Source organism: Triticum aestivum, chromosome 7B, assembly GCF_018294505.1.
Source record: "Triticum aestivum cultivar Chinese Spring chromosome 7B, IWGSC CS RefSeq v2.1, whole genome shotgun sequence".
Lineage (NCBI taxonomy): Eukaryota > Viridiplantae > Streptophyta > Magnoliopsida > Poales > Poaceae > Triticum > Triticum aestivum.
Window position 1 is genome coordinate 119,264,136 of NC_057813.1, and position 12,479 is coordinate 119,276,614.

The 12,479-nt window shown below is 42.0% G+C and overlaps 1 protein-coding gene and 2 long non-coding RNA genes across 4 annotated transcripts; 1 reads left to right on the forward strand and 2 right to left on the reverse strand.

The window, feature by feature from the left end:
- Positions 1-816: 816 nt before the first annotated feature.
- Positions 817-6,448, forward strand: LOC123161678 (O-fucosyltransferase 15). 2 transcript variants are annotated; one of them, XM_044579495.1, is made up of 10 exons: positions 817-1,304; positions 2,177-2,266; positions 2,373-2,487; positions 2,611-2,672; positions 3,274-3,362; positions 3,481-3,601; positions 3,692-3,835; positions 4,195-4,523; positions 4,719-4,959; positions 5,516-6,448. In XM_044579495.1, the coding sequence occupies exons 1-10, from the start codon at positions 1,044-1,046 to the stop codon at positions 5,825-5,827; spliced, it is 1,764 nt and encodes a 587-aa protein (XP_044435430.1). In that variant the 5' UTR covers positions 817-1,043; the 3' UTR covers positions 5,828-6,448. The 2 variants fall into 2 exon arrangements, with proteins under 2 accessions (XP_044435430.1, XP_044435431.1); XM_044579496.1 differs by having other exon boundaries at positions 1,194-1,304; positions 1,907-2,266.
- Positions 6,449-6,918: 470 nt separating this feature from the next.
- LOC123161681 (uncharacterized) lies at positions 6,919-9,563 on the reverse strand. Its single transcript, XR_006480816.1, has 2 exons — positions 7,264-9,563; positions 6,919-7,133 (listed from the first exon to the last, which is right to left on the reverse strand). It is a non-coding gene; the product is annotated as an uncharacterized lncRNA (long non-coding RNA).
- Positions 9,564-10,161: 598 nt separating this feature from the next.
- Positions 10,162-10,942, reverse strand: LOC123161679 (uncharacterized). Its single transcript, XR_006480815.1, has 3 exons — positions 10,492-10,942; positions 10,345-10,411; positions 10,162-10,230 (listed from the first exon to the last, which is right to left on the reverse strand). It is a non-coding gene; the product is annotated as an uncharacterized lncRNA (long non-coding RNA).
- Positions 10,943-12,479: the final 1,537 nt, after the last annotated feature.

Consider the following 12,479-nt stretch of genomic DNA (forward strand, 5'->3'; position numbering starts at 1 on the left):
AAATATGACCACCGTTCCCAGCAAATGCAAGTGCCGGTTCCAGCACATTGTCTCGCTGGATTCAACATCCTCGGCGTGTTTTTGCTAGAGATGACGAAGGCCAGTTCTAGCAAAATGTGAGTGTGGTTCCAGCAAATCTTCTCGCAGGTTCCAACATTCCTCGATATTTTTTTGCTGGAGACAACAAAGGCCTGGTTTTTGCTGGAACCGACGGCGTGCAATGCTACAACCATCATCTGCGGCGGCTGCAACCGACATCCACTACTGCCATCATTGGCCGCGACTGCTACAACCGTTGTCTACGATGGCTACAACTGGCATCCACTGCTGCCATCCTTGCTCATGGGTGCTACAACCAGGCAACACACACTGGTACAAGCATCGCGTCGGGCCACGTTTTGCTGCATCCATCGACAGGAAGCTGCAACTGACCACGACCATGCTACAACCATTATTGGCGAAGATGCACTCAAAACGGTGGTGGAGCTGGAGCCGACAATGGTGGAGCTGCGGTCGGCGGTGCCCTGCAGCTCACCAATGGGTTGCGAGACCGTCTCCGTGAGCGACGAGGCGACGAGCTGAAGAGCTGCGAGATGTGCGATGCGGGGGGATTTCTTTTGTCTTCATGTGAGATCGATGACAAAAGAGAAGGGCTGAATGGAGTGAATGCCAGACATATCAAGCAGCCGCGTGCTAACCGGCGCAAATTTGGGCCGGTGCACCTACGCCTAGCACTCACCAAAAGAAAGAGGAAGAAGCACGCTCACCTCACGTGACCGTCCGCACAGCTTCCTTCCTTCCGTGCCACGCCTACAGCTAACCAACTTTTAACCCATCCCTCCTCCGATCTGCACAAACTCCAGCGTGCAGCACACTTTCCATCAATCAATTAAACTAAGCTCGCAATCAATCGCAGCCGCACTCCGCTAAACCCACGCCGATCATCCCTTTCCCACCCACGCAGCTCGCTCGATTCCCACTCCCACCAAATCCCCTGCCTCCCCGCGCGCGCGCCCGAGATCCAAATCCGGCCGCCACCCGCGATGCCGGAGGCGGCGTCGCCACCGCCGCTGCTCCCGCCGCCGGCCTCGGCGAGCTCCCCGGCCGCCTCCGTGCTGCGGACTCGGCGGCGGCGCAGGGCGTGGCGCCGCCCGCGCGGGCTGCTCTGCTGGGGCGCCCTGGTCGCCTTCTTCTTCCTCATGAACTGGTGGATGTTCTCCCGCCTCCAGGACCCCGCCACGCGCCCGCGCTTCCGCCTCCGCCGCCACCCGCCCCGCGCGACCAACTCCTCGCTCTCCACCCTGGTAATGCCGGTGCTTCTCTTTGAGTGCTTCCTGGCTTTGATTCGGCTTAGGTCCTCGGGTTATGCTTGCTTCTAGGGGACGGAGAACATGGCTCGTTGCTACATTTCGCAATCTGGCTTTTGGTTAAGAGGGTTTTTAGCCGGCGGACTTGAAAGAGTGCAAAATAGCAAAATGCAGTGTGTCGCGATGTTGAACTACTATTTCATAAGCTTCAAAAATAATAATGTTCTGTTCTTCGACAAAAACTTCGTAGTTGTACATCTACTATCCATCAACTTGCTTTAGTACTACTGAGCTCAGAAACCCACTCTCTTGAGGTCATGGAAATTTATGGAGAAAAAGGACAGCATTTTCATGATATGCGCCTACCATGTCAGAAATTTCAAATCCAAATTCGAACTACTCGTCGAGAAAGAAAAAAACAATCCTGCTGTCAGTATTGTCTGACTCTGTGGGCTATTACTCACCCGATTTGGATCAGACGTTATGCACAGCAGAATTCGTCCTTTCTGTTTATCAACGTGTAGGCCGAATTTGGGTTTGATATTTTTATGTTATTGCAGGTGCATGCTGTGTTAATGTTGATATTTCGTTATTTTCAGAAATTTTCATGACCGTTAGAGGATTTCTCTGCTTGGGAGCACCGGGGGTACTATAATCCCGGGATTAGTCAATACACCCTCCTTATTTCCATTACTGCCATACATTATTGTTTTTACGGACAATGTCATTATGGGATTCCATGTAAGGTGCATCTTGCTTGAGGGAATGAAAGCTATCTTTTTTTTTCTTTGTATAAAGGTAAACATGTATGCTGTTGGATATAATATAACATTACCCAGGGATGATTTTGTGTTTTCAAATGTTTCAAGGAAGAGGTGAATGCTACTGAAAAGGGGAAGAGGCCTCACCCGGTCATGCTCACACACCTGCTCGCTTTGGCGGCCCATGCTTTGGCAGAGGTAGCAAAGCATTCGTAAATGCAACTATGTGTTCATCCCAAGTTCAAAGTTGGTTCGCATGTTGATGAAATTTTTTCTTTTGTAATGTGTACTGTTAATCACCTAGGCAGATAATAGGCCAGAACCCAAAGACCTATGGAAAGAACCAATAAATGCTACTTTGTGGAAACCTTGCTCTGACCAAAGGGATTGGAAAGCATCAGGCAATATCAGTTCATCAGGTAAGCATTACTGTTGCTGTTTTGCACTTACCCACACACTATCAATGATTTTGTCTCCCACCCCTTTCGTGTTATGAGTTACCATTCTGTTGTTTTAATTAGCCCCCTGTTTGTTAACTACAGAGGAAACCAATGGTTACATCATCATCAGTGCAAATGGTGGAATAAACCAGCAAAGGGTAGCGGTGAGTAGTCCTAACTTGTGTAACATCAGATGCGCTCTATTTAGTCCTCAAGGTTTTAGTGTGGAAGAGGTCTGCAGTTGTTACATGCAAATAGACAATGAGAAGAAGACTGTTTTCTTCGTTCCTTGATGGATTGGAGGATGGTGGTTTACTTGAGTTCTAACATCATACAAGACTCTGGGTTGTTCATTACCTGAATAATTGTAATCAATGTCACACTTTACTTCATTTTAGGGGGGGCATAAATTTAATACATTTCATTTTTTTAAAGCAAGTTATGATTTATCCAGACTATGAAGTATGTTCTGTGTTGAATCCGTATCCTCTTTATAAAAAGGTTTGCCATAAATATGATGCCAAAGCTTGGCCAAGGATGACAAACATCATTAGCATGAATCCCACAAGACTCTCACTTCACAGCAAGTTGGAGCAAGAGGATTGTAAACATTTTTTTGTCTTATGTAATTTGAAACATCTTTCAGTTTTCCTGGTCTAATTAAAAAAAACTTGAAGGAAACTGCAGTTCAAGCTCTAGATTTCTTAACTGCTATTCAAACTTATTTCATTAATTTTAAGTGCATTCTGGTTTATCTTCTAACAGATCTGTAATGCCGTTACCATATCCCGGTTGCTCAACGCAACTCTTGTCATTCCAAAGTTCTTGTACAGTAATGTTTGGCTGGACAAAAGGTATATTTCATCATTTCCTTACAAAATAAGTTCATCTTAGTCTTATGTGTTGATAGCTTGTGTCAGTGGTTGAATAATTCTACTATGTTCTAAAGTACAATTAAATTCAATATCGTAGCCAGTTTCGAGATATATATCAGGAGGATTATTTTATCAAATATTTGAAACCTGATATTCGGATTGTGAAGGAGCTTCCTTTGGAGTTGCAATCGTTAGATTTGGAGGCAATTGGTAGCCTTGTAAGTAATCTCTGATTTGCAGAAAGCTCTAGAGGTTGAAAAATGGTTTTGATGCTCATACTGTATTGCCCAACTCTTATTCTTCTGTAGGTTAATGATACAGATGTCATGAAAGAGGCAAAGCCAAGTATATATGTAAAAAAGATACTACCAATTTTACTGAAGAACAGAGTTGTCCACTTTGTAGGATTTGGCAATCGCTTATCTTTTGACCCGATACCTTTTCAACTTCAGGTATTGCCATTTTCTATTGATTGTTTCCATTTACCTGCAAAGCCATATGCGTGTTAAATTCCATGAGTTCTCTTCAAACATTGTTAGTCTAAGGTTGCATAAATACTGGTGGTGGGCAGTGTATTTTTACAAAACGCATACCAGAGCTATGACACGAGTTCCAACCCATATATGAAGTGAGATACAATAAAGAAGCTATAACTATGTTTGCTAGGTTTCTTATTCCTCTGTTCCTGATTCAGCCACATATTAAAATTACATACATGACACATGGATAAAGCATTAGAATTTCACTGTGTAAGTGAGAAATAATAATTTGAAAGCATGTTCTAATTATATATGTGCTAACTGTTCTACAGAGATTGCGATGCAGATGTAACTTTCATGCTCTTCGTTTTGTACACAAAATACAAGAAACTGGTGCATTACTCGTAGAGAGATTGCATGGCCACATGCCCCATCTATCTCCTTTGCAAGATAATCTTTTAGGTCATTTTGCTGGGAAATCCATCCCCAGTGGGAACAGAAACGAGTCGTCCAAATATCTAGCAGTTCATCTCAGATTTGAGATTGATATGGTTGCATACTCAATGTGTTACTTTGGTGGTGGGAAAGATGAGGAAGAGGAATTAGAGATGTATCGTCAAATTCATTTTCCTGCTCTGACAGAAATCAAGAGGACAACAAAGTATGTATGCCATCCTATGCTTTCCATTTCTAGATACTTTTTGATGCCCTGTTTGGGCATTCATGACAATGAAATGGTCTTCTTTGTATCTAATTTTGAAAAATGTTCCATCCAAATCAAATGATGTCCAATCAAATATACTTGCCTCTCAGAAAAAAAAAATATGTGTTTCTGAAAGTCCAATTATTGTTTCAGGTTGCCCTCTGCTGCTTTCTTGCGATCTGAAGGCAAATGCCCCCTTGCACCTGAAGAAGCTGCGCTTATGCTTGCTGCTATTGGTTTCAAGCGCAGGACTAGTATATACATTGCAGGTGCTGAAATTTATGGAGGGAGGCATAGGATGGCTGCCATAAGTCGCCTTTATCCTGCTATAGTAACTAAAGAAACACTTCTGTCCCCATCAGAGCTTGAACCATTCAGAAACTTCTCATCGCAGGTAACTTTTGATAAGATGTTTTATTTGATTCCGTATATAGGTAGAAAACTATGCAAACACAATGTCGTTAGACATGGATGTAAATCATTCATAGGCAAAGACGCTTCTTGAAGGCTTTAAGCCTCGAATGGGTATGGACCTTCGATATAGCCTACAATTTGATTGAAATGTATACAAGTTTGCATGTGCAACACCAGGAATGCTCTAATTTTACGTGCTCCACTGTAAGGGTGGCTCATGTGGGCAGCTTAAGTATTTCGTTTGCCAGTTCCGTACTTAAGGTGTCTCATGTGTGAAATTCAAATTCGAACCACTAGAGTGGCATACATGATAAAGAATATTAGCAATATCAGAATTTTGAATGAAAGTCTGCACGTACATGATAAAGAAGTCGAGCCTTTCGTTTTCGAGGGGTCAGCACCAACAACTGTGTTATCAGTTTCATTTTGAATGAAATGAAATTGGGAGCTCTGCTCCTTAATTCGAAAAAAATAAGCACCTTATGCATTCTAATTATACTTGATGAAATATTTTTTTTTTCTCTTGTCATTTGCAGTTGGCAGCTTTGGACTTTATTGCATGTGCATCAGCTGATGCATTTGCTATGACTGACCCAGGCAGCCAGTTCTCTTCTCTTGTTCAAGGATACCGCATGTACTATGGTGGTGGGGACCTTCCCACATTAAGACCAAATAAGCGTCGCCTAGCCAGCATACTTGTGAAGAATGTCACAATAGAGTGGAAGGAATTTGAAACTAGAGTAAACAAACTCATACAACAAACTAAGCAAGTCCATGAGAGGCCAATTGCGAGGAGCATATTCAGACATCCACGTTGTCCAGAGTGTATGTGCAGAACAGATAATTGAGACATTCTGGGAGTTTCTTGTGCCTGTAACGGTATTATGCAGCCAGAGGCCCAGAGCTTGTTTTGGCTCTTTGGCTGATACCTCGACATGAAGCACCACCGGAATCAACTTAGATTGGGTGACAAAGTTCTCGCTTTAAGCTGAACAACAACCGTGCATTCTAAATATGGTTCCAGCACAGCTGATTGGGATCAAATTCAGTTTACTGACTGCTCTGATCAGCTTGACATTGTGTTGCACTTGGATTGTGGTAGATCAGGAACTAATTTTTGCATCTGAGCTACGGTGTTGCTGCTGCCGTATTTTTGATAGGTCAGGCTGGGAACAGCATTGTTACCGCGAGTGTATTATCTGTATATCTGACAGACGGAAAAACAACTATATTATTTCTGTTCAGAGTTCAGAAGATCTATCATTTGTCAACACAGGCTTCTGGCTTCCTAAGATTGGAGCATGCCATATCAATTGTGGTTCGTCCATCATTTGTTGAGTCGAGTTCTCAAACTTGCTGTACATTTTGTTCGCATTCCTTTTCAGTGGGTAATGTTGTACTATACGAGCCGTACATATTGTAAGGTTATACCAAAGGGCAAGGTTAACAATGCTGCCATTTTGTGTATCTATACGTTGTGTATCATCAAAGTGCAGACTTGCAGTGCCATGCTGCTGCTACGAGGACGATCTCCATTCTCTTTTCGAATTTCCTCAACCGGTGATTTTGGCAGAAATACTATTGGAATTTCTTACTAGCTCCTGTTCTTCTGCTTCCAACTTGTACAAGTTGTACCTCTGCAGCTCCCTCTTGGTATGTCATACGGCTGTCTGAATCCTTGATGGCCGAGGCCTATCAATTGAACAGTTGCTTGAGGTTACTGAAATTTCAGTCACTTTTTTGTTAGCTTTGTGATTTGCATCTAATGAAGGTACATTTTATGGAAAGTGGATGTTTACCCTTTTTAAAGGAAGGTTGGCTGTTTACTTGACTGGTCAAAGTTCTTTCTTAATGGACCAGCTCATAATATGTGCTACTATATTACGATACTAGATCGGGATCGCGCCTTGGCGCAAGGGTGCCAGTCCCAACATTTTGGTAAGCAGGTAATGCTAAGTCCAGTAGTAATCCTGGTTTAGCATATACGTTCATACAGAGTAACAATACAGTGAAGATTCAGTACAATAATGTTCATCTAATGTTGTCTAAATTTCAGTTTCACATGAATATATATTTACTAAAAGACTTCCACTATTTGCACCAGAAGGCATCGTAAATGGTCCTCCAATGTGTTCTTCATGCCGAGCCCTACAACTAAGGAAGAAGGGGAACAGGCGATCAAAGAGTAAGTAGCATAGAAGTTTGACATGAATATATGCTCACTAAAAGACTTCCACTGTTTGCACCAGAAGGCACCAAATATGTTCATCAACTGTGTTATTACCTCTGAGCTCTCTCACTGTCCTCCTAAATTGGTACTTCTTGTCAGTACCCAGCTGGATGTTTGGATTACAGTGTCAGTTTTGTTTCAGGGAGAAACAACAATTACCGAACAGAAGACTCAGGCTAAAGTGAAACATCGTGCATTTACTGCAGAGCAGCCATGACAAAAAGAGCAGTGCGTGTCTATTAAGCAAGGAATGACAACGTGTGCTATATACTAATCCAACAGATTTCGATCCATAAGCAGTCATAACAAATAGAGGCGGGAATTAACACCTTCATCGTCATTGATCCATATGCGGTCATTGATGTTTGCTCCATTCATCCTAAATTTGTGATTTGAGTTTCATAAGTGTCCGAATCAGCATCTATTTACCTATTTATGTATTATTGCACAATGCATTTGATAGTGGATTCGCTTGTTGGTACAAATGTACACACGACCTTGCTATAATTATTTTGACAGGCTATAGTTCAATTAGAAAATATAGTTTACTAATAAATCAATGGAAAAGATGAAACTTAAATGTGAATAAGGTAGGAGCGGGTACTTCTGTACTAACAATGCCCGGGGCATTGATGGCAAGAAGGGGATAGTTCATGACCCGTAGGAACAAAATGAGCAAAAAGAAATAGAATTATTGAAGCTGAAAAATTGAACACCTTTGTAGAATGCACAAATGTAAGGGGAAAACACCAGATGGATTACTGATATACAATATTGGCATCATCTAAATACCAAGGAATCGCTACTACATGGGAACATAAAATTAGTCTCAATCCTTCTACGCAAGTCCAACTTGGATGCGTCTACTACAGGCAGTAAATATAATTCTATGTCTCTGCTGCATGTGCAGCCGGCTCTTGATCATGGCTGCAACACACACATGTTGAAACAATAGTCATACAGAAAGAAACAACTGCGACCCGATCGGCCGAGGCTGGGATAACAAAGGACTATAGTAGTGATGCATATATTAAAACTTGAGCGGTTACACACTAAACCTCACATAAACAAGTGCTACTTTCGAGTATTTCCATCATATCTGTATGCATCACTACTAAAGAATTGAATAAACCAACTTCAAATCAGATCAACGTCGGGTACACACGGACAAAGATGACATGTTGGTACCTGTCAATAGATGTCTAATGTCTTAACCTTCCAGATTCAGTTTCTTTGATAACCTATTCTTGTAGATGCAAGCTGCTGCACCAACAGATAAAGTGACCCAGAATTTCAAATAATTCCAAGTAAAATAGGATTTGAACAGATAAAAAAGGTGAGGGTAGAAACACATACTGTTTAGTTATTTTCTTTGAAAGAATAAAGTTGTATACAACAGAAGACATATTCTATACATAATTTCCAAAAAGAAAAACCGAAGCAAGCAAAAACTAACAATAGCAGAAATTGTAGGACATGAGCAGCCAGGGCCGGCCACAAGCAAGACATGCGCAACAGCCGGCAATCAACAGCAGTAGCAACACGACACACAGCAAAAATAGCAGCAAGAGCCGGCCACGATCAGGACGCACACACGTCCACGAGCACGACACACGTGGGGCCGCCGAAGGCAAGAGAAAGCAGAGTTAAACATGATTGGTTGTCGTGATTTACCCCTTGGGCCTTGCCATGAATATATACTTGATGATACTTCATCATCAAGATTACATCCAGATGTACAGGATCCCAATTAGGATCAATCTACGATTACAATAACAAAGGCTATCCTTAATTACATGATTCTCTAGGATTTACATTGATTAACAAGCAGCACTGCCAGAAAAATGCTACTACTTCCATCAAAGATAGGAGGATACCTTAGAGAACAACAAAGCATTACATAGAACTAAGGCACATATATGTGAAATATTTGTACTAAAGCCAAATTGCAGTTACTTTTTCTAATGATTGTTTGACTGCAGATATATGTTGATTTTATATACAAGCAGTATGGTATGCAGAAATAGATATACACAGCAATATCCTAGATGTAGAGTACTTGAATTCTATAATAATCAGGTATTATACCCCAGAGCTAAAATTTCCAAAAAAAACTATAATCAAATTTGGTTTGGATTTGTGCATAAATCATGGTGCCCTGGCTCCATGGAGCACCAATTCAATGTCCAATATATACTGTATCAGTAGCTTTCTCCCTTACTGTTTGAAAACAACAGATTGACGTAGTTGTGAAATGAGCAGCAGGGAGAATATCCAAGAACCAAATGGAGCATCTGAATTACCTGGGTGGTCATTGAAACAAATTGTTCATGTGGATGCCGAGCATGGTTATCCTGCCATCAAAACCAAATGGTTACTACAGGAACATAACAATATAGAACTCTTAAATGACAAAAAATGAGCAGTGCCAAACTTCTAGAGTATACTACTTATATACTTGGTAAATCTATAATGCATTTCTTTGGATTGAACAATAATATCATAATTGAACCAATTTTTTTGCTGGTTAGCCTATTTCAGATTGTAAACACATAATTGGTAAATCTATAATGCATTTCTTTGGATGAAAACAACCTATACTTGATCCTAAGGAGAAAGTATCAGTAGTTAGTGATATTTATACACATGGTCTGCTTATTCCCGTTCTTTTTCATTCATACATAATGAAATTTCAGCTACAAAGTACAACGGATCTAGAGAAGAAAAATAAAAATGCCACAAAACTCCATGAACCATCTAAACTAATATAATCCAAAAAATAATAGGTGTGCCAACAATGTCTAAATTAGCAGGTCACACAGTATTCAAAATGATAAATATATAGCAATAAATAAGGCAAAGCACCACTGAAAAACACCATTACAGTATAGCAACTAAAAACAAGAGGAAAATGAAATGCTCAGGAAAGGAAAAGTTCATTACCACACCTAATTGATGGTCTGCAGCATGAGTTCCAAGTGGATCTGTGAGGGATACACGGATTGCATCAACCAAGCCATCCTTCAAGACAGCAAATAAAATATATCATGGAAGAACCAGAGGCATCAAATCACATAAAAGACATGGCATTAGCTTTCAGTCCACAAGGAAATCGAGATTGAGACGGAGACTGACTTCTTCCTCTGCGGTTCTGTCCAGGTGTTCTTGTTCCACAAGTGCGCCTCAAACCGCCCCATGCACTCTGATAGAGAAGGAAGAAGAGGAGAGGGTAAGAGCTAGAGCAGATCAGATCAGAGAGAAGGAGGAGGGGGATGAACTCACCAGAAATAGAGGATGCCCAGCCCGATGCGCCCCTGTAAGGCTGCACCCCATGGCCGGCGGGAAGCGGAGCCGCGCGTGGTGACGGAAAAGGAGACGGAGAGGAGCCACCGGAGTCCACCGGAGCCGCGCCGGCGACGAAGGCGATGCCCAGCCTGAAACCCTAGCCATGGCCTCGTCCTACCCACCCGTGCCCATTTTTTGTGGCGAGCCAAGATACGAACAGCCAGGAGAGTAGACGCTCTAGGGTTCCCAGGAGGAGAAGATGATGCGGCGGCAGCGGCAGCGGGCGAGCTCGGCGGCGAGAGCAGCAGTAGTGAGGCAGGCTGCAAGAGAGGAACAACGATGGGGAGTGGATGCTAGGGTTCTCACCCAATCGTCGCCCTCCTCACCGATTGGGGACGAAGCCACGAATCGACAGAAGGCACGAGGCAAGAGGCTATGCGAAATCCCAAAAATTACCCTCGGTGGGCGATAAGAATCTCGGCGGTGGCACGAGATCTTTTGCCTGTCGTGAGCACCGACGAGCCGCACGAGAATGCGTTCCAGCCACAGCAAATGACACGCGGGGCCTACCAGCGAGAGACCCCACGCGTCGGCGAGAACCGGACGGAAATTGCAGAGTAAACGAAAGCGCGAGGGCAGAGTTACTATTCATTGCTACAAGAATCCAAGTTCGATCCGACGGCGAAGGCTCTCCGGTGGCTCGATCCGATGGTGGGAGACAAATCAAGCAAACGAATCGGACGGCCAGAATCCACTAAACTCTGAGGAGGCGCAGAAAGCGCTCGATCTCGATCCCTTATTTCTCGATGAATGGGACACGTATTACCATGCAAAAAAAAAAAAGCAACCCAGATGGGTTGACTAGGATGGCCTAAAAATGTAAGAAAGAAGGATTAAAAATCTTGGCACAAAACCCTGACAGAAGTTTAAAATTTAAAATCAAGAGACATAAATTATCACAATTGAATAGAATAACATGTTCTATATACATGGCATGAATCATGCCCTTTTTTGAAACGTGCAAGCACAAGTGAAATATGGTGCGACTTTGGGTTAGAAAGTCAACTTAGATTGCAAAAAATTCTGCTGCCTAGGAATTAGCAAAAGTGTAGTAGTTTTTCTTTTCGAACCATGCAAGAGAGCTAGTACATGTAATCAAATAGATTTAACAAGATGACTGCATGCATCGTTTGATGCAGAGGCCGAGGTAATCCTCCTTTTAAGAAAAATGTAACCAAATAGATAGAAAGACAATGCTCCAGCTGACCAGTGCAACGTCTCAAGAAAGAAAGCTCCCTTAATGTCTGCAATCCTTTCTTCTTTCTTCCCTCAAACTTCTTACCACTCCTAATTTTTTTAAAAAAAACTTCCTGCCACTCCTTCCCCTTCCATTTTGTTTTTATGTTCGAGCTTGTTCGTATTATCACCTTCCCAAGAAGATTGGAGGAGATCAAAAGCGATTTTGACCTGCAAGAGATTTATATTAGTCCCCCTCAATCATCTTCAATCCCCATTAAACCCAACAAGCCTTTAAGGTGTTGACGAAAGAGCCAACCAAAGTCATTGGTTATAAGGTTTTTGGCATGGTTAGGATATTTTTAGACCCATAGCCAAAGGTGGTAGGTGTCTTATAGATAAATTTCATCGGTCGTTATGGTGATGTTGGTACTCCTATCTCTTTTCTGTTGTAACAAAATGTACGATGTAATTTATTATGGCCTTGTTATTTTTTCCCCTCAGAAGATAATCAAGACATAATTATTGCGAAAGACTGAGGGATGAATGTGGCACAATAATAATGATTTTTAGACGACATAATAAAAATGAATTTAGGGTGTAACAAATGTCCAATTAACCCCATTAAAGGCCATGATCCATTCCATTTCACACAGTTAGGAAAAAATGTTATTCATCCGAACAATGGTTTTGGCTACTATTCATGGTTAAATTTGTCAAAAAAAAATTGGGAAATGATAACCCTCGAA